Source organism: Euphorbia lathyris, chromosome 8 (assembly GCF_963576675.1).
Source record: "Euphorbia lathyris chromosome 8, ddEupLath1.1, whole genome shotgun sequence".
Classification (NCBI taxonomy): Eukaryota; Viridiplantae; Streptophyta; class Magnoliopsida; order Malpighiales; family Euphorbiaceae; genus Euphorbia; species Euphorbia lathyris.
This window is the reverse complement of record NC_088917.1, coordinates 33,045,805-33,068,684: the sequence shown is the minus strand read 5'-3', so window position 1 is coordinate 33,068,684 and position 22,880 is coordinate 33,045,805. Positions and strand designations below refer to the sequence as shown.

General features: G+C 34.2%; 1 protein-coding gene and 2 long non-coding RNA genes across 5 annotated transcripts; all 3 read left to right on the top strand.

Moving 5' to 3' along the window:
* Positions 1–35: 35 nt before the first annotated feature.
* Positions 36–4,055, top strand: LOC136201912 (uncharacterized). Its single transcript, XR_010674183.1, has 3 exons — positions 36–153; positions 2,507–3,428; positions 3,508–4,055. It is a non-coding gene; the product is annotated as an uncharacterized lncRNA (long non-coding RNA).
* A 4,726-nt stretch (positions 4,056–8,781) lies between these two features.
* Positions 8,782–11,355, top strand: LOC136202146 (uncharacterized). Its single transcript, XM_065992645.1, has 2 exons — positions 8,782–9,897; positions 11,139–11,355. Exons 1-2 carry the CDS (start codon positions 8,792–8,794, stop codon positions 11,218–11,220), a joined length of 1,188 nt encoding a protein of 395 aa, XP_065848717.1. The 5' UTR covers positions 8,782–8,791; the 3' UTR covers positions 11,221–11,355.
* A 2,156-nt stretch (positions 11,356–13,511) lies between these two features.
* On the top strand, positions 13,512–16,777 carry LOC136202524 (uncharacterized). Of its 3 annotated transcripts, XR_010674476.1 has the most exons (6): positions 13,515–13,902; positions 14,130–14,289; positions 14,454–14,507; positions 14,596–14,834; positions 14,953–15,024; positions 16,334–16,777. It is a non-coding gene; the product is annotated as an uncharacterized lncRNA (long non-coding RNA). The 3 variants fall into 3 exon arrangements; XR_010674477.1 differs by having other exon boundaries at positions 13,512–13,902; positions 13,995–14,289; positions 14,953–16,777; XR_010674475.1 differs by having other exon boundaries at positions 13,516–13,902; positions 14,953–16,777.
* Positions 16,778–22,880: the final 6,103 nt, after the last annotated feature.

Here is a 22,880-nt window from a genome sequence, read left to right as displayed (position 1 = left end):
TGATATACATTATTAGGCTTCATCACACAAATCAGAGAATGGGTTGTTTTTTCAAGTCATACAGATGACACAGAGCTCGTGAAAAAGCAAGGCATATAGAAGATATGGAGCTCACCGACCATTTCTATTCTCATTCTCGCCTGATTGTACAGGGTAAGATTTTCCCTATCTTATCCTTTTTCAATATCTTTTCTCTCTGTATTGATTTTGAAATAGTGTTAATAATGGAGTTTTGGCCTAGGGATATTTCATCTAGATCCAATCATGACTATCGAAGTTTGTTCTGATTTCCAAAGTCACAACATTATACTCTTCTTGAACTTTTATACAATTGATTTCATCTCATATACTGTTTTGTTATGGTTCAATTTTGCATGTTACTTCCTCTTCTATAATATGGAATTCCAGTTTTTGGAATCCTATCCATTCTCCCATGTCTAATATGAGTTGATGGTAATTGACTGATCTTTCAAGCTTTGGGTTACTTTTTTTCATTGTTCTTTGAGGATTCTTATAGTGAAGATACTGTTAGTTTACTCACGTATGTAGGAAATTTGTTTATTTATTGTGACTTTTTCCTATTCCTTTTTTCCTTTGGTCTTTTGCAATTTAGATCCTGAAAGATGGGAAATGGGTTTTTAAGTTTCCATAAAAAGCAGTTGATCAAAGATTCCTCTTCTAGAAATACTGTCCTTGAAGTTGTGGTACCCTAAGTCCATGATTCAATTGCTTTGAAAGGTTTTTCTTCACTTCTTTCTCCTTCCCTTGTCTGGACTGGACTACTTCATAAGTTAATATTTTACCTTTGCCATCAGATTTTTGTTATGAATTATGTGATTTTATTGTTATATTACTGTAATATATGAATGGAACAAATTGATAATGGTTTGTTATTCTATAATCCTAAACATACCATAGAATTAATTTATGTGAGATTTTAAATTTAATAATCGTTATCTAAAATTTGTTATTGAAGCATCTCGGTATATGTTTCTTTTTATTTTAAACTACTCTTTCACATTTTACAATTCTTATTGCTCATTTTTCAATCTAAATATCGTTTCCTGGAATAATAACATCTTTTATGGTACTCTTTACCCACCTATGCAACTGCAAACTTTTTGTCTTATTAAAAACTTTAGACTCTTGCTAACCAAAATAACTACTTTTTTTTTTTTTTTTTTTCGAAAGATCAAATAGTTACTTAAGAACACATTACATATAGGATGACACTGTATCACTTACTATATTTATGTTGGATGTTTTCCTATATTAATGCTTTGACTTCCTAGATTTTGCTTAGTTATTTTCCTATATTAATGTTTTGACTTCCTATATTTTGGTTGGTTCTTTTTCCTATATTAATGTTTGAGTTCCTAGCTTTGAGTTGTGAGTCACTTGGGTAATACATTATCAACAGATAATAAAGTTAGCTTCCACTCTTGAGTTCTTCATTGTTAGAAACAAATGGTTATTGAGTTGTGTGGTTAAAGCTCATCAAATTGAGTTGAAGCAAGAGGAGTTCCTTCTAATTTCCTAAGTTTGCTGATTTAAATTAAGTTTGCATTGCAATCATTAAGTTAGTTTGCTAAAAGCTACACTAAACTTCTTTGGTAAGGAAATGGATATAAAACATGTTTGCTAAAGTATTGAATAGAAAATACCCAAACCCAAAAAACTCTCCAAGTACCTCTGCCCGCTGTAACTCCGGCCACCGCGACGAAGGTACAAAATCCTTTATCCGGGGAAGAGGCCAGTTCTTCGGCCCCAAAATGGAAAGGAGAAAAAGTCCCCAAAGTGGAGGTAACTCCTAGGGTAGATCTTACTTTACTGGTGACCCTTCAATATTTATACCCTTGGCTTCGGGCGGCTTAATGCTTGATCCTGGAACCCCCTCATCGACCCGCCATGCCTCAAAGAGGCTATTTTGCTGTATACCAGAGTCACGATGAGGGGTTCACGTACCCAGTCCCCGAGGTGATTGGGAACGTTTTGGAATTCTTTGGCTACCTAATCCCAATGAATGGCTGGATCTTGTACCAGATTCGTACTTGGCGGCGAATTTGGGCTTAGTTTTGAGCCTTAGGATCTTCCGCTCTCTTCACACTATGTCAAAACGCGGAGTAGAGGATCATATAACCTTCTCCAAGTTGAAAGGCTTTTCGCCTTTTCATAGTAAGATGTCAAACGTCCACAACTAGGGACAAATGTTCTTCTTTGTTAAGATGGTGGAGGGCGTGTCTTTAGGATTTCCAACAACTTGGAATTACAATCCTAAAGAATGAGCGAGTAAAGGCTTCATCCTCAATTCGACGAAAGAGAATGCCGTAAATATTCTACGGTCTGTTAAGCACAACTTTTGGTCATATGATCAAGCCCTGGCCATTATGAAAGTTGGCAAACCGTTGGTGGAGATACATAATGGAGAGATCTGTTATAATTACTATAAAGAATTTGAAGGTATTTTCATTCACTTTTCATAATTTCCCTTTTATTCCTTTGGCAGGGCGAGAACTAGAGTAAAGGATGTGATTGCAGAGCAGAGGAGGCTTCAGAAGGCTCTGGATGCCCAGGAGAGGGCGAATGTTGCTCTTGATAAGCAGAAGGGGAAACGCCCTGCTGCTGAGGCGATGGTCCTTCCTTCCGCCAAGAGGCCTAAGACCGACGACGTCTCCGTGGGGGAGAAGGCTACTAAGGTCTCCAAGCCTCTTGGCGGATCCGGCCAGTTGGTGATGGGATCCAAAGCACCTAAGCCCTTGTTTGGGAGGAGGTTAATAAGAGTAAATGGGAGTAATGGAAGGTTAAGTATTAAGTTAACCTTGTTTGAGAGTTATTTTTTGAGAGTAAATGGAGGTTAATGGGGTTAAATCTTTACTTCCTCTAACCTCCAAATTGGGGGTTAATGGGAGTAACGTAAACTTTTTTAAAATTTCTTGTCTCTGGAGAGTAAATTTAACATTCCTTCCCCTCCAAATTTAAACTCTCAAACAAGGTTAAACATTTAACCTCATTTACATCCTATAAACTCCCAAACAAGGTTAATTTTTAACTTTCCATTCCATCACTTCCCTTCCTTCTCCATTACCTCCTTTAACTCTCACCTTAATTAACCTCCGAACTCCCAAACAAAGGCTAAGGTGTCACTCATGGAACCATCCACATATACGTCGGTTTGTCTTTCCTTCTCGCTATTTTCTCCTTTTTACCTTCTTCTTTCATTTGTTAGACTAACAATGTCATTTTACTTTGTTTTCAACCTTTGAAGCGGAATCTTTGGGGTTATTGGGCTGCCACTTATGGCCAAGAGCTTGCTCTGGCCTCTAATATCGTGATGAATGACATTGAGGAATCTATTGGGTGGATCCCTTCGGTTTTGCCCAACAGAGCAAAGTATCAGTCAACTACCCATTTGAAGATGATCAAGCGTAGTAAGTAGCCTTTTTCACTTCTGTTTGGGCTTTGATATTTTTTTGACTGTTTGTTTGACTAAGTCTTTTCCTTTTCCAGGTTATAGACCACATTAATGCTATTGAGGCAGATGTGGCTATGAATGTTGTAAACGAGGCTCGCATCAAGGAGCTTGAAGCCGAGGTATCAAAGGAGAAATCTAGCGCCCAGCTGTAAGTGCTCTTGTGGAGGGTCTTAACGAGAAGATCTGCCAACTAGATGATGACCTTAAGGGGGAGAAGGTCGAGGTCACAAGGTTGACTGATGAGCTGACCTCTGAGAAGGATGACTGGGACCACCTAGAGGAGGCATGTGGTCTGCTGGCGTACTTCTATGGCGAGAGGATCATGGCGGCCCTCAAGATAGATTTCCCGGATTCATGAATTGAAGATTCGGAGCTGGAGGTCCCTTCTGTTAATGAAGCCTTCCATTATCAACCTTGAAGAATGCGAGGGCTATCATTTATCAGGAGGCTTTGGCACCTCCGGCCCCAGTTGGAAAAAGGAATGATCTGATCATCAATATAGATGACGAGGATCGCACCGCTGACACGCCAAAAGAAGACATGCCTAAAGAAGATACGCCCAAGGATGATGTGCCGAAGGAGGCCGAGGTGTCTAAAGATGCCGATCCATCCCAAGTGGACAAGAATAGCGGCTCTCCTCCAGCGTCCTAACTATTTTCCTTTTATTTTAACTAAGGACAAGACCTCTTTTTGTAATATAAGTACAATATTTTAATATACCTTTTGGTTGATATATTTTTGTGATACATGTGAATCCTTTTTTTTTCTAGAATTTTACTTTGCGTATCTTTACAAGTAGTTAGAATCTGGTTGTTTAGGATTTTAATTTCTTTAGGGTAGGTGGCCAGCCGTACCCTAAAACTTTCCTATCTTTGAGGAAAGGGTTTAAAGCTTGTAATAAGCTTTTGTGGGTTTTCTTTTCCTTGCTTTATTTTGAGGAAAAATAACCCGCCCTAGATGGGGACCAATTCTCCTATCTTTGAGGTAGTTGATCCGCCTGTGGGACTTTTCATTCTCATACCTTTGAGGAGAGAATTGAGCTTTAAGGAAAGCTCTTGAGGATCTGCACTTCCTATCTTTGAGGCGGACCCGCCTTAAGTGGTGATCAATTTCTCATCTTTGAGGGAGATGATCTACCATAGGGACTTTGTTGGGAATTTTTTGTATAGTTGCCCCCTCATTTTGTAAGAAGATATTTATGTTGCTAATAAACTCTATAAAGAAGATTATGATAATAAAGATAACTTTATTAATATAACTTTTATGACAATGCTCTTGCCTTTATTACAATGGATAATAGTCTCTTTTGGGAGCCTCGTTAAAACCTCTAATAGGAAAAACCCAGTGGGAAAAACCATATTCAAGGAAAAAGAGTGCTCAAGACCTTTAATTACATTTACTTCTTGAAATACTTGCGGAGATTCTGGATGTTCCAGGTCCACGATACTTTCTGTCCATCCATATCTTCTAGCTTGCATGTGGCATGTCTAATTTTGGTGACAATACGATAAGGTCCTATCCAGGTTATGCTAGTTTGACTTTCCCATCCGCGGATTGAATTTTAATCGTCCTGCGTAACACCAGATCTCCTTCATTCAATTGCACCAACTTGGCGTTTCGATTGTGGTAAGCAGCGAGTCGCTGCTTCTAGGCAGCTATGCGGATGTAAGCCTTGTCCATTTTCTCTTCAAGACTATCTAATTTTTCCATGAGCTTCTTCTCATTCTGCTGCTCACAGTAGTAGGAAACTCAGTCACTTAGGGTTTGTATTTCTATTGTGATAACTGCTTCTGTCCCATAAGTGAGGGCAAAAGGCGTTTCTCTCGTGCCAACCCTCGGAGTGGTTCGATACGCCCAAAGGACACTCATCAACTCATCCGCCCAACACTTTTTGTGTTCACCCAACCTCTTTTTAATACCTTTAACAAAGGTTTTGTTCGTGACTTCTGTCATACCATTGGACTAAGGATAATAGACTGATGAGAATTTGTTTGTAATGCCCCAATTTTTGACAAAGCTGGCATCAAGCAAAGATCAATAGGGAGACCTCACTTTCATTAATTTAGCAATTCTATATTTTTCATTTTACCTGGCCATTCGAAAAAGATATAGTAATATGTATCTTGATTGCAGTCTGCACATTAGCTTGAAATTCCCCTAAATTAGAAGGTAAGAAACAGTTAAAATAACCTGTAAAATTAGATAAAAAAAATAAAAAATAAGAGGTAAATATGTAATGAATCATAAATTAGATTTTATATGTATATATTTAAAAAATTATTATATAGTTCCACCTATAATGCTCTTGGTGCTTTCACGTTCAAGGAATATTAAGCATTTCCTAACATACATTTCAATTATGCTTTGTTCTTATCATCAATGTAGTTTACTTCATTACCATATTGGAAGGGGATGAGATAGCTTAGATTGCACATTTTTATTATGATTATTTTTATGTTTAACATTATGGGGTACTATTTTACAGGTGAATAACTTATTTCAAGTTGTATACATAATCGTTGTGTTCAAGTTGAGAAAGAACCGAGACTTGCAATCTCAAACTAATTTATCTTTTTCACAAAAAAAAATATATCATGTATTTTAGTCTTGTGTTGTTACCGATTTGCATTTCATTGAAATAGATTCACTGTATCCTCTCATAATCTAATATTGAAGTTTAAGATACAGATTCTACATCGTTTCTGTTGTGTGGTTTCAAAAGCATCTCTTTTAGTTACTATTCCAAGATACAATTTATATTATATTGACCTTCTTTTATATATCAATAAATTATAAAATTGCATTTTTAGATGCTTATTTACTGAGAAAAACAACTTTGGAGGTCATAAACAGAGTTTGCTTTTGACGTTAGGAAAATGCAACAATTTTTTCCCTATATTTATAAGATGGATAAGTATAAAAAAAAAATGAACCAATACATTTTCACATGCTTATTTACTGAGGAAAAAAAAAACCATTTGAAATCATAGAGTGTCTGAATTTAACCTTAGAAAAGTGCATCATCTGTTTCATCTACTTATAAGCAGTGCCGATCAAATGAGGACCTTAATAAATAAAGTACAAGTAAAAAATAAATTATGAAAGTTAAATGTGCATAGAAAAATTTCTTGAAAATGATACTTTTTCTATTACACTTAACAAACGATCTAATAAAAAAAAATATTTCATATGGAAAAAACATTTTATACCACTTTAATTACTCAGTTTCTCATACAAAATAATGTCTGTGAGCATTTTTAGATGCAAAATCACTAATAATATTGTCTACATCAATATGTCCTAACATGCTTTTCTCAATACATAAAAAAGCTAGATCATTTAAATTTTTCTTGACATTAATGATCTCAAATAACTTTTCAATAATTTTAACTTCAAAAAAACTTATTTTCAGCAAATGTAACCGTCACTAGCATATTTAAGAGGATTCGAAAAACAATTGAAATATTTGGATAACAATATTTTATTTTGACAAACTCAAGAAATTCAAATGCTGACATTGCTAAAACCAATTTTAGTTTTTATGTACTTGACATTTTAAGAAATTCTTTTTAGAATATCGGATAGTTGTAAATAATTAGTCTAATCATGATTAATATGTAACTTACCCATATTTATATATCTTTTTTTTTTATCTAAGTAAAATTAAAAGCCTACTATTATATTTGGGTCCTCCCTCATCATTGGGCCTTGGACAGACGCTCCTCCTGTCCATGCTCAGGGACGGGCCTGCTTATAAGTGGTACACTTATCAAATATTTTCAATAACTAATTGAAAGGAAATGTGTTAAGGAATATTATTATGAGTTTTTTTTTATTAATTTTCAATATTTAAATAGTTATTGTTATTTTGTTTTTATAGATTTATTTATTTATTTTGATTGAAGGCCGGTTATCGAGAGAGCATAAAAAATAGACATCTCAGCTATGCTGACACCCTATTAATCACAGCAAATCCGAACCGATTTTATTAAAAAAGAAATGGAAATTTGAATGAAACTGCGTATGAAATTTTTAAATATTAGCATGCTTATAAACTTTTTAATAAATTTTTTTATATTATATTTTTTAATCCGTTATTAATTTTAAAAGTCCGAAGCAACGCGAGGGTTATGTCCTAGTAATAATAATAATGAAAAAAATAATTATAAAAAATAATTATAATTATAATAAGTAATGAGAAATTACTGAACTGAATGCTACTGAACTGAACTGATTGATACTGAAATTAAGTAACGAAGTATAAACCACCTCTTTAATCGAGCTAAATGCACCATTGGTCACTAAACTTATATGGTTGCCTCAAAATGGTCACTCAATTTCAATTTATCTCAATAAAATCACTCAACTTTGAGTTTTGTCTTAATTAGGTCACTCTGGCGATTTCATTGATTAAAAAGCATCGGAATGATGGCGTACCTAACACGTCTGCATAAGTCAACTCAAATCTCTAATCGAAACGACATATGACATCCATGTATGCGTCACATGGCTATCGCGTGTTGGTTATTTTTAAACAAAATTTAGTTTTTTTCATAAAAATAACCGACACGTGGATGTTATGTATCGTTTCGGTCAGAGATTTGAGTTGACTCATGCAGACGTGTCACGTATGCCATCATTCTGATGCTTTTTAATCAATGAAATCGCCAGAGTGATCTAATTGAGACAAAACTTAAAGTTGAATGATTTTATTGAGACAAATTGAATTTGAGGTGACCCCTCTTTATTCTCCAAACTTGATAACAATCCAAATTATTCTAGAATGAGGAATAAAAGGAAATTAATAGAAATAATGGCAAACCATTATTTCTTATAAAAGTGGGATTTATGCATGATTAATTTGGAATTAATGATAATTAATGCAGAATTAATCCAGAGGTCTCTAAATCGTTATCAAGGAGAAACTTCCGACATTGATGATACTAACAACTCCATTAATACTGAAAACATCAAATATAACTAAAGTAACATCGAAATCCACATTCAAGGACAGTAAAGGGGATTAATGCGATTGGTTTCCTAAAATCAAAGGTACACACTATTCTAACTCTACTTTGTGATTACAGATTATTCTCTTAAGAATATCACTGACTTAAACATCGGAGTGTCCCCAACGGATCTCAACGGCGCCTCATAGAGAAGAGCTTCGATCAAAGATTTTTTCACAAGTTATCCCGTCTCCTCAATTTCATTGAACGAAATTTGATTTTGACTTAACTTTTGGACCAGTGGTTGATTTATATTCTTTTTCTTATTTTAACAAACAAATACGGTTCAAATATGTACTTAAAGAATTCCATGATCCCAAAACAGAGAGAGTGTAGGAGAAGTTTCAAAACACCTTGGAATGAACCGCTACTGTCAGTGAAGAGTCCTACACTTTCACCCAAACAGGACTTCTTAGCTTCCAAAATTGGGATGGAATTGAACACGATTTCGGAATCGCAACACATCCCTAATTCCCCAAAACTACAGATGAAGCCAAAGCAGGAGATTTCCGCCATGACTGAGATTGTAAACCTAGATGATATCGGAACTGATGATGAAGGGTTTGTCTTCACACCCTTATCAACCAAAGGCAAAACCAGGCGAACGGCAATTTCCGTTGAGCAGTACACTGTAGAAAGAGACCTCAACCTTGCTATTATGGCCTCCCTCAATTCCACAAAGGAGCAAAAAAATTTCGTTGATCTCTCTCAGGATAATCGCAACTTATTCTACAATGTTGATGATTATGATGATAATCTTGACTTCGATGTTCGGGTGCTTAACTTCAAACCCCGATTTGCAGGAAAAAAACGCTTCAAAGCCTCGGTGGTCGAAAAGGGGCAGTCTTCAAAATCCAACAACGAACCGGAATTCCTCTGTGAGATATGCTTTGATCCTAAGCCTAAAGGTGAGTCATTTTCCATCAATGGTTGCACTCATTCTTACTGTAAAGATTGTATGGCCAATTACGTAAAGTCGAAGTTACAAGAGAATATATCCCAAATTTCATGTCCTGTTCCAAATTGTTCTGGCTTATTGGAACCCCATGATTGCCGTTCGATTCTACCTCTGGAAGTGTTTGATAGGTGGGGCAATGCTTTGTGTGAAGCCTTAATTCTTGGCTCTCAAAAATTTTACTGCCCTTATAAGGATTGTTCAGTGATGTTAATTGATGATGGAGGTGAGATTATAAGGGAATCTGAGTGCCCTAATTGCAGAAGAATGTTTTGTGCACAATGTAAAGTCCCTTGGCATGCTCAGATTCAATGTGCGGAATTTCAAAAATTGCACAAGGATGAGAGGGAAAAGGAAGATATAATGCTGATGAAGCTAGCAGAGAACAAGCAATGGAGGAGGTGCCCTACATGTAGGATTTTTGTTGAGAGAACTCAAGGTTGCAGATTTATGAAATGCAGGTAACTTTTCTTGTGTTCTAGTGGATTTTGCTCTGTTTGCTGCAACTAATTTTATATTCTTTCACTTGCAATTTGTTGTTATCATTTTTTGTTGATTCATTGGGTGATTTGTTGACTCGTTGCTGCTCCCATCTGTTGTCATATTATTTCATTCGTCGGATATTAAGTTAAGCTAGACTGCAATCGGCTAATTTTACCTGATTTTCAAATTCACATTGATATGATCTGACCAAAAACTTGGTAATGGCAAAAAGACAGTATATTTGCAAATCCTGGCCAGTAAGTAAGTGCCCCTCTTTCTTTTTTGAAACAATAGTAAGTGCCCCTCTAAACTAATAGGATCCTTCCAATTAATTGCTGATCAAGATGTTGGAATTGAGAGATAAAGGTTTTGTTGATACTCCTTTTGAGTGTGCACTCCCTAGATAGGAACTGAGTTTTTTTTATCAAACTTACAACAGTGAAAAGCAGTTAACCCTTTTCAATTTGCACTGGCAGAAATGCTGGTAATCATATGTTAAAAGGATAAACAAGAGAAGTAAATTGATCGCTATTAGTAGAATCCACGCCTAATTAATTACTACCTGTCTGAAAGCTGGACAGGAGGAGCAACATTTCAAGAAGTTTGTACATGGTGGCATATGACATTTACGTCTTACTGATTATTGCAATTCATTTTTATACTGTGCCTATTTTAAATCTTGTATTCATTGTTTGTGGATGGAGAGTGTGCAATTTCAGTGTGTGGTTCTGCTCAAAATATCACTTTCTTAAATGCATTCTTTTCGTTAAACCTTTGGGGAAAAGCTCTATTCAATTCTTTCCAATTGCATTACTGCACATTGATAACAGTGCTTTTATCTGTTGATGCTTGTAGCTTTGATGAAACATGTCTTTGTTTTTCTTGCTTTTATTTAGTAGTTATGAAAACTTAGCTTTTTAGGTGTAAGATTTCATCACATAAATTGAGATGGCTTATTGTGGATAAGCTATCTTATAAGTATCATGTCAATCAAGAGAACGGTTTCCGTATTGTTACATTACATATAGTCAAGTAATTGAGAACTTAAACGTTTCTAGCACCGACGTGTATGCACTTAAACGTTTCATTCAGTTTATATTGAAGATGAAAAAGTGCAAGTTGTATATATTTTTGTTGATGAATTGTACTCAATAATCTTTAAAACATATAATGAAACTCAGTAAGATTTGCTAATGGTGGTGAAATTTTGTTGTGTCAGGTGTGGAGCTTCATTCTGTTATGGCTGTGGAACTGAAAAAATAAGCATTACCTCCCATTACTGTAATTTCTGCAAGGGTTAGGATAGCTGTTGAACAAGAATGAGTAGGTTTATTAGATAGAAATTTAAGAACCCATCTGAATGGATTCTGTGCCTAATTTGGAAAATGTTATAACTGCTTGCCTTTAGATCTAACTTAAAATATCCTAATTCTATTTACATGAAACAAAGGCCCTGTTTGGGAATTAGCTGTTAGCTGTTAGCTGATTACATTAGCTGATTACATTAGCTGATTTGACTAGCTGTTTGTGTAGACCTGTATGGTAAAAATTAGCTGATTGATAATAGCGGTTTGTGCAAAAAGACGAATAAGGGCATTAATTTTGGCGCAGGAGAAGAGGGAGTCTATCTATTAGGGTTAAAGAAGTCCATTAATTTTAATATTCCAAAACGCTAATTGAAAAAGCTCATTTTAAGAGCTTTTTCTAAATTAGCGTTTTCATCCCAAAACTCTCTCCACCAAACACTCCAATCAGCGGCTTCAGTGGTCAAACCTCTAAAATTGGTCAAAACCGTTCTTTTTATCCCAAAACGCTTTTTACCAAACAGGGCAAAAATGTGTTATAACATCTTTCATGTAAAGTCATTTCAAAATTGCCATCAAATACTCACCCATGTAATTTGCAACAAAATTATTATTTGGTAAAAGGCACGCTGAGAACCTTCATCATTCGTAAATTGTTAATATTTAATTCAGTTAAAAAATGTTACTAATTTTATTTTATCTGTATATCTAAAATTATAATTTTTACAGTTTTAAATAAAGTATTTTTATGATTTCTTTATATTCACATCACAAATAAAAAATTTATTTTCGAACTCTTAAAAATTAGGGGTGGCAATTTCTGACACGAAAACATGATTTATAGAGACAATCCGATTGACACGACACGATTGACACGAAAATCATTTTTCTAGCATTTATAACATATAAAACCATATGGAACATATATATATGGGATAACATGATTTTGGCACGTAACACGAAATTGCCACTTCTATTAAAAATGCTATATTTTGAATATGGATAAAATGAATAATCTTTTGTAACCAAGTTTTACATTCAAAATTGACTTTCTGATTATCAAATGGTTTAATGTGATGGTAAAAAGTTAGGGACTTAGTACAAGTTTGGTTTCATTTTTTGAAACTACTTTTTCCAATTCTAAAAATGAGATAAAAGATGTTTTGTAAAATTTCGAAACAACTGTTTTTAACAGAAAAATCAACTAATATCTACTGTCTATCTGTAACAGCTAACAACAACAACAAATACCAACATTGGAATTATACAAGCTCTTAATATGTTAAACTGCAAGATCGGGGACTCAATCTACCAAAATTAGAATAGCCAGGAGCCATAAAATGCTTGTTTCCAAGTTATATAAGAAAATCGGCTTAAAGTGTTAATTAGCCCCTAATCTATTTAAAATTGTTATTTTATCTCTGACCTATTATTTCGTCATATTTGATCCCCGAACTATCTCAATTGGTGAAATTTCATCCAATTTGCATGGAGAGTTGACAAAACCGTTATCCCATGATATGTGGTGATATTTTGACAAATGGACTTGTCATGTTGCACGTCTTAAAATTTGTTTGCCAAATAAATTTCCTCATATGAAAATAATTTATTGGATTAAAAAAATAATAAAAAACAAATCCCTAAATAAATTTTATTAAGTCTAAGTATCAAATATGGTCACGTTGTCAATATGATAACAGCTCTATTAAATCTCCATCCAATTTGGATGAAATTCCATCAATTGGGATAAATTGAAGACTAAATAATAGTTTAAGCTAAAAAAAAACATATCATTTTGTTGGACCTTACAGGTTTTTTTTTTTTACATTTTGTTTTTGCTTCTGTTATTTCTATCTAGTATAGAAAAATATAATCAACTCATTAAAAATAATTAACTTAATCTATATGTTTTTTTTAAATAATTTTATCTATAAATTGAGTTGGATTGGATTAAATTCTAACAGATGAATTAATTGAAATTAGATTGACTTGACTTGATCAGAATTGAATTAATTCAATGGAATTGTAGGACTGAGCTAATTTTGGATATTTGTTTTGTTTTTATTTTTATGAAAAAACAATTTTAACATTAATTAGTCATTAAATAGTTTAATATCATAATTCAATAACCACAAAGATAAAAAAAACTGTCAGGATTTCATAAATTATATATATACTATAAAACTCAAGAGGTTCAACAGTACAATTGGAATAACAAAACGGCACCGTTTCATATGGGGCAATATAGTCATTTTGTTATTCAATTGTAGGGTTACCTTTTCACCCATTCCCTTTCTTATCTCATTCTCTCTAACCCACAGCCGCCTCTTTCAAGAACTCTCCATCTTTCTCTAACTTCATCTCCTTACTCCATTGGTTTGTAGATTTCTGCAGGAATATTTTTTTCACAAAATCCTTTCCGTTTACAAGAAGACCGACGGTGATGAGACCTTCATTATATCAGCCTGATTTTCTATACGTTTTCTTTCGCATGGATCTGTTACCGACAGTGAAGAGGTTTGTAGATTATTGGGTCCAGATTCGCATGGATCTGTTACCGCTTAGCAACATATTTTCTTTCGCTTCAATGATTTTCTATTTTGGAGATCGAAAAATATTATCATCGACATGTTCAGTATTCCTTTTTCGCCGCTCGAAGAACGTTGATCTATGGTTCAGGTATGTTTTTTTTGCAGATTTCATTTTCGGTTGTTCCTTTCTCTTTCTTTTACAAATATGTTAATTAACTTTTTAATTTATGCTACATTTAGTATTCCTCTGCCTCCTCACATCCTCTTCTCTGATCTGTACTTTCTTTCTTCCTTTTTCCTTCTAAATCGGAAACTTTCCTTCTCTTTACCTTCAGTCGTTGTTGCAAAATATTATCTCGGTCTCTCTCCTTGCAGATCTGCTGTTCATTACCTTCAATAAATTACGCTTCTGCTCCATCCGAAACTGTCTCCGCTCGAGACCGTGGTGCTATGGATTTGTACGACATAGATATCTAAACTGTTTCCGGTAGAATGAAGGAAGCAAGCAGAAGGGAGCAACTTAATTAATCTAAGGGTATGTATCTATTTCTTCCTCCTTTCTCTAACTAATACCAGAAAGAGAGAATGAAATGAGCAAATTTCTTGAATCGTGTTTCTTATTTTCATTCCAATTGCAGATCTGTTTATTTTCCCTATTTAATTGTTTTGTCTTTTCATTCTTCATGTGGGCTCTTGCAGGTTTAGATATGCTGTTTTACCGTCTCGGTTTGAAAGCTCTATTTGTGTTTTTTAGTAAGTATTTAAAAAAAATTGGAGTTTGCTCTTTTGTTTATGGTTTTTTCATCTAATTTGGTTTTTTTCCTCAATTATTTGTGTTTAGAAGCAAAAACCTGAAGGTCTGCAGACTATTGAATAATGGCCAAACAATAGCAGCAAAATCCATATTTACCTCGGCATACCTAAAAAGAGATGTAATGTTGACATTAAATTTTTAACATCCAAAATGCAAAGGAGGAAAAAGAAAGAAGAAAAGACTAAGGACCGTAAATAGTTTAAACCCTGGAGGTTTTCCTGCTAATTGGAATGATTTTTTTTTTGACAGATGGTGCCAATCCAGTGGTAACAGCCAATCTCATATATTTATTATCTGAAACTTGAATAGTTTAAACTTTGAAGTTCATTTCTCTGCATATTCATAAATCATGTCAATAATTGGTTTACAAATTTCTACTGACAGGTCCATATGATGATGCAGCTACTTCAAATACTATTGTACTCTACTTCAATTTCTCTCCATGGTGGCACTCCGGTATGTTGAACGACATTATGTACGAGCTTGATAAATATTATTGCACCACCTCCCATGTGGATACCTAACTGGCTGTGAATAACATGTTGTTTGAATAACTGGCTATGAATAGCATGTTGAGATTCTCTTAACTTATAATTGGACAAGTATCTATATTTAACCGAATGATCATATTAGTCATTGAAGTAGTATTTATTTTTTTCTAATACTATTGAAGATGTAGCCAAAACCTTATTAAGTAGCTCTTCCACCATTGACTATTAATTTCTAAAAAATTTTAATCATCAACGCATATTGAAAACGGCACCATTTTTCTAATTTCATCCTTCAGAATAACCTATGCAGTAATTTAATTTCATCTTTAGTATTCTCTTCCTGAATTCTATGTATCTATATGCATTTGATTATTCTGACCTGTTTTTTTTTTTTGTCTATTTAATGTTTTTGACCTTTTTTCCTTCTATTTTCAATAAGCATTTGATTATTCTGACTTTTTTTTGTGTTGTCTATTTAATGTTTTTGATCTTTTTTCCTTCTATTTTCAATGAAATCATATAATGCCATTAATTTTTTTTAAATGTGTTTAGTTACCATCTGGCTGTTGAGTTGGCCAAATAGGTTTAGGTGGTTATTTTCAATAATATGACTATGATTCATGATAGCTAATTAAATCCTACCTTTTGTTGTTGAGATCAGCTTGATTTTAATTGATGTTATTTAATTTTTTTTAGTATATTTTTCATGGGATTTACTTTTTTTAATCATTCACCATTAGTATTCCTAAAATAATTGATATTCATTTTGATTTTCAAAGTGCATAGAGATCCATTGATCTATGAAAAAGAGAGAAACAAATACTGAGCCTAAAGATGATACTTATTTGTTTATAAAGATGACAAGAACTATGTCTTTAATATATCAATTGATTATAACATAAAAAGATGAAGCAAGGAGAAGCAATGTTTCTTCAATTGTTTTAAAACGAGCTCTTCAAACCTTCATCAACGGTTTATGGTTCCATTATTTTTGTGCTAGATATCATTTCCAAATTGAAAAAATGTCTAGACAAAGATTTGCATGAACAAATTTTGTGGTTAAGTTCACTGTCTTTTATCCTTTTCTATAAAAAAAAATTATGGACCTGAACTGATCATGGTAAAATGTGAATATGTTTTAGGAAAATGTGAATAATATACTTTTAAATTGTTTTTATCTTTTTATATTTCCATTTTTTATGAGATCATAGTAACTTTTTTGTTAAGTTCTTTGTTCCATCCTTTATGACTTACTAATTAGTTTAGTTCTCCAGATGCCTTTAATAAGGTGCTCTTCTGAAGCAATGCTTGATGAAGCCTTGCCCAACTGGAATTTCCTTCTCATATCATGTGCTTGAATTAGATTTGGATTCTTACTTAGATTCATGTTGTCTGTGCTTAACTAACAAAGTTATGGCCTTCCTATTTATCAAATCGCTTGATAGCCTTGAAGTTCAGCATTTTCATCGCACAGAGTTGTTGGGAATCGAGGGTTAACTTCCCCTGTTGCGCTCCAAATTCTATTCCTATTATACGTTTTACGTTCAGTTTTTGTGTTTAGGATTTTATTCAGTTCTGTTTGTTTAGGATAATTAGATTTGCGTGGTTTCATTTGTTCATTTATTCATATTCGACTATTGTAATTTTCTTCTCTTTTAGGAAATTTAGCTGTCATTGTAATTACCATTTATGGGTTAATTCAAGATTTCTCTTTTATATTTGTATTTTTACTAATTAGCTTATTTAATTGTTTTCTTTTTCTCTTTAAAAAATGTAGACATGTTTAATTAGAGAAATAAATTTATAGAAGTTTATATATATGAAATTAATTTATACCATATCAATGATATCATGAGTTGGGAAAATTATTAGAGTCTGATGAGAACTCCCAACACATATTTGGACATTTACAGTGTGTATCCATACATTTTCACCTTATGTTTTGTGCTACTCATAATTTGTTTTTTTTAAATGTTTAAAGCACCCTGTTATTCCTTAATTTATTATTTTATATATCCAATGTTAATCATAATTTTTAACGAAAATCTAACTATATAAAATAAAGAACTCATTCACCATTGTAATAAGAGCTGAGCACATTGAAATCATTTGATTATAGATTTGTTATTATGTTCAAAATCATACACTTCATTGTTTCCTTTTTATTTTACTTTTTTTTTGCTACTATATTATTTAATTATTTTATGAGTTATTTTCTTACCCGAAGCAAAGCGAGGGTATCTTTCTAGTTTAATATAAATCTCAAAACTTAAGGAAAAACACTACATTTTTTACATTTGTGGGAAGATAAATATATATTAGTTATAATGATCATATTTATATAAAAATAATAATTGAAGTCAAAAAGATTTATCTTACTTTTGATATTTCAATTTCAAAATACCTATTAAAATTACATATTACTCTTTCTACTGCTTTTCACTTTCGTTTTTTTATAGTAACTTATTTGAAGTCTGATATGCATTTCTGCCAACTTTCAATCCTTCATGAGTTTGCAGGATGTATAACTTTATTTTTTTGCATCTACATGAAAAAAAACAAATCCAATAAAATAATTCAGTTAAACATGTTAAACTAAAAGATTAATACACTCAATTAACAATAGAAATACTACACAAAATTTATTAGATTCTCATTCATCTCTAATGTAAAAACTCTATGTAAAATCTGATAGGGTGTTCATGTTTTTCAATTAACTGGCTCCTGCATAGTTACAGAAATAACACAGTATAGATTTATGCATGAAAAATCCTTAAAAAACAGCGACCCATCCAATTGCATGGTTGCCGATATAGTGGATTAGCAACCTGAAAATCAAAAAATCAGAAAGAATAATCATTTAAACAATTTTTAAAAGTGTAATAATTAATTGAGGCAAACAGAAATACCTGAAAACACACAGCATCAAATTAAGCAGTATTTTCCATCGAAAATCACTTAGACACATGTGGATGAAGATGTATTTAAATCTTCCAATTTTCTTACTCCTCCATTCCTCATCTCTCAAACGACTGCGTATCTCCTGCAAATTCACTATAATGAAATAACAGATACATAAAATTTGAATTTTAAATCTTGTATTGGTGTCGTCGGATAGGGGGCAGAGGTTTACCTGCAAGAAAAATTACCAGATCCATTCGATTCCAAAACTAAAAGATCTGAAGTCTCAGCATCACCCTAATATCTATTTTCAAACGGCTTTTAAAGGCTTTTTTCTGATTGTAAGCCTTCAGAAGGAGAAATTTGCAAACCTAAAAATTCAATTAAAATTTAAACATCAAAAAATGCTTCCACTTGAAAGTAAAAAAAATCACATGAAACAAAATCGGATGCAACAAAAGTAATAGACCCTTACCAAATTAAAACTCACATAAGTAAGATCTAACACCGTCTTTTGAGCTGTGCAACAAATCCACGCACTTTTATAACTCAGAAAATGAATATCATCTGCCGACCTCCTAATCGTAGATCAGACCATGTGCCGATCTACTTCCGCAGTAAACATTTTTTCCGATCTATTGCCGCATGAGTCAAGATAGATGAATAACGATGAGAAGTAACAGATCCATGCGTATCTATAACTCAAACAGTCAAGATTCGCCGCCTCCTTACATAACTATACAATAGGCCGCTCTCTGATCTAGCTTCGTAGGAGTGCATATTGATGAATGGGAAACCATTGATAAACAGAAAGGTTTTGAGCAGGGAAATTCATAAAATCCACGAAACTTGTAAAGCAAACGGCGTTTAAAGGTTTTTTCCTGATTGTCAGCCTTCAGAAGGAGAAATTTGCAGACCTACAAATTTAAACATAAAAAAATACTTCTACTTGAAAGTGGAAAAAAAATCACACGAAACGAAATCCGATGAAACAAAAGTAATAGACCCTTACCAAATTAAAAGTCAGATAAGCAAGATCTAACATCGTCTTTTGAGCTGTGCAACAAATCCAAGCGCTTTTCAAACTCAGAAAATGAAGATAAGCCGCCGACCTCCGAATCGTAAACCAGACCGCGTGCCGATCTACTTCCGCTGTAAACGTTTCTTCTGCAGTAGATCAGACCCTTGCCAAGGTTCGCTGCCTCCTTACATAACTATACCACAGGCCGCTCTCTGATCTAGTTTCGTAGGAGTGCAGATCGATGAACGAGCGTCGGCAAACCAGTGATAAACATAAAGGTTTTGAGCAGGGACATTCATTAAATCTACGAAAATTGTAAAGTAAAAACTAACAAATGAAGGAGATTAAACTTAGGATGGTGGAAATTCTTTGAAGAGGCGCTGGAATCAAAATTTCGTGTTGGAAGGGATGACGGAAAAGAGCCGGCGGAAGAAAACGTCAAAGATAAAATAAATGTGTGGAAGAGAAATAAACTCAGATGTGAATGAGGAAATGGTGGCTAAAAGAATCCAGATGCATCTCTATAATTGTGAAGTAACATGACAACAATATCCTTTCATAAAAACATCATCGTTTTGGTATAAGGAAATCAGAAAAATTTATAATGGGAAGGTGAGCAATTACTTAAAAGCACCTTAACTATTACACATAAATATTGTATCGGGAGGGTTCAATTGGAAAAAATTGCCAAAGTATCCCAATTTTACTGTTCAAGACTTTCAATTTTAAAATTATAGATAGATTTTTTTTCTCGTTTTTTAGGGACATTTGATTCGAACCTCCGGAACGTGGCGAAATCAGAATCGAATTACTATTTATTTATGTTGTTTGGTTCAGCCTCACATCAGAATCTGATTCCCTTTGAAATTGTTTGGTTGTACTCTTTGTCAAGATTATTATTTGTCCGGGCTGGATGCAACTCATACTCCAACTCCATAACACGAAGAGCAGCAACTGCTTAGTCCTTATGTGACTTCTCCTGCCTTACTTGAAGCCGCAGATACTCCTCGGCTAAGAAGCTATATTGCCGACTAACCTCCTCCACCGAAGCCAAAGCCTGCACAAACATTCGTCATGTACATTCGCACGACATACAAGGATATGTAGATCAAAAAATCACCTTGGTCATTCAGTGACATGTACATCGGTCACCGGGCGAAGCACCAACTTGCGGCGCACCTTGTGCTCAGTAGGAACAAGGGCAAGTCGACCGAGTTCATGTGAGACCTTGGGATCACTCAGTGAAATATGATCCCATGTGACGTCGGGTCCAGAGCTAAGTGAAAAGGGTTAGAAAATTAAAGGAAGCACCAGAGGCTCATAAAAAGGAGCAAAGAAAAAATAACTCACCCGATGAATGTCAAGTTGCACAAACTGAGCCTTCTCCTCAGTTGTTAAAGGTGCATCATATGAGCTCATCTCTGTTTCACCCTCCGAAGGTTGATTCCCTGCATGAGCTTTCTTCATCAAAGGGCCGAAATACACATCATCTAGGGTAGACGACTTCTTCTTATGCCTACGAACCTTAAACCCTTAATCGAGGGATGAAATTTGAGCTTCAACCTCTTTAGGGGGGGTCGGCCCCTCCGAAGCTCCCTCTAACCTCACATAGGGGAACTTGCGCTCCGTTCACCACATTCTCCCCCCCGAGCAACTTCAAAATCATAAAAAGACCTTTGTCGTTCCTCTTCTCCCTCGTGCAAAGCATCTAAGTTGGACAACGCAATAATGTTACCTCTTTGACCCACTTTCTAAACCCGGAGCCTCAATACTTGGCTCAACAACTGGTTGTCCCATGGCAACATCCACCCCAAACACATATTCGGACGACCACCTACAACGTGTGACAAACGATTTTATGCTTAGTTCAAACTCCCCCTGGCTCGGGATGAGAGGGCACACCAAGTCCGAATAGACCTAGCCTGAGTAGTATCGTGGTAAGAAGACTGATTACATAGAGATCCTGGTAGCACCATGGAAGGAATTGAATCATCCATTAGAGTATCATTTTCCCTCGGGATAGGAGCCCCCCCCCCCCCCCCCCCACAGCAGCAGCAACTTTGTCGATACCTCTCTCTCCTTCCTTGGTAACATGCGAGCACGAATAGTCGAGTTAGACATGATAAAAACCTGCAATGCAAAATAGAAGAATCAAAACAAAACAGTTAAAATTCACCTCGGAGAAGATCAATACTCATTTGTGCTCGTGGTGTAAAACACCCCATCTAGGCCCCTCAAGTCGCACGACATGTTAGTCCATAACATCAGGATCATATCCATATAATTCCATTCCAGATCAAACTCTACGAGTTGATCCACAACCTTCTTCTTAGCCTCAGTCAGTGCCCTTTCCTCCCTCTACCCACGATGATCTCCAGGACCCGGATTCCAATCCACATGTCAGGGAAATGCACCAGAATAAGGGCTATCTAGATCATCTTTATTATGGCCAACTAGGAACCACTTTATCTTAAAACCTTTAAAACTATTATTTTTCTTGGTCAAGAAGGTGGTCCTCCCTCTGTTCATATCCCACATAATGAGATCATCCATATTCCTCTACTTGGGCCTATAAAGGCGGGGAAATATGGCCTCATTCAGTTTAAGACCTAGGTCATGAGCAATCTTGACAAAAGTAAGCAGCTTCATCCACGAGTTAGGGGAAATTTAGGAGGGACAAAGCGTGAATTCCAACTTCCCTTCTAAATGGCATAAAGGACATTTAAAAAAGATCCAAAATGTATATAAAAATCATTCACTAGATATAAAAGGCCTTAACTAATCATTTACACTTTTTACTTTTTTTCTCACTACTCTCTTATTAACTTTAGTATCAGAATTTATACAAAGAACCCATACCAACTAATGTCCATAGTTAGGGGTGAGCAAAACCGAACCAAAAACTGAAAACCAAAAAAACCAAACCAAAATGTAATTTGGTTTGGTTCGGTTTGGTTCTGATTTCTTAGCATTTTTTTTAGTTCGGTTTGGGTATAAATCGAAAAAAACCAAAAACCGAATTACTTTGTTTTATTTTAAAGTTTTTAGAAATGGCCAACCCCAAAAATCTAAAATTAAAATTTAATACTAAACCCACCCATGTATTTGTATGTACTGAATTAAAAATAAAAAGAAACAAATCCACCCACACAAAATGAACACTAACATATTGTATTTATGTCTTATATTTCTTTATTAAAAACAATAAGAAGTTAAAGTAAAAAGTTACAGAAACTATTAGACTATTATTGTGGTTTAGATTTAGAATTAATCTTTTTATTATGGAATTATAACTATTTTCTTTGCTGCGGAACTATAATTATGAAAAAAATTACATAGTTAAAAGCCTTACGAAAAGTTGCAGCGTTAGAATCCTTACAATTTATAATTAGAAATAAACCTTTCCCTTCACAAATTATCTGGACCTTCTCTAAGTATTACAAAAAAAAAAATTGAAAAAAAATTACAGAAACTTTTAGATAACTAATACAATTCGGTTTGGAATAGAACCAAACCAAAATATTTTGATTTGGTTCAGTTTATAAAAATTTCCTTTATTTGGTTCGGTTTTGTTTGGTTCGGTTCGAATTTCAAATCGAACCGAACCATGCTCCCTATCCATAGTCTCATAAAAGGAGCCACCCAAACACTTTACCATCTATAATAGATATATAAAAGCTATAACATTCGCGAGACTCAAAGATTGACAAGTCAACAAAAATATTCACATGTTAAAATATAAATTATCTGATTTTATAATTATTCTTATAATAATAAAATCTCTTTCATTTCCACCATTTGGTTTTTATTGATAGATGATCTATAAATTCTACTTTAAATCTTCATTGAGATCTGTGGTTTGCCCTGATCTTTAGAGTGGATATGTCTATCCTTACTAA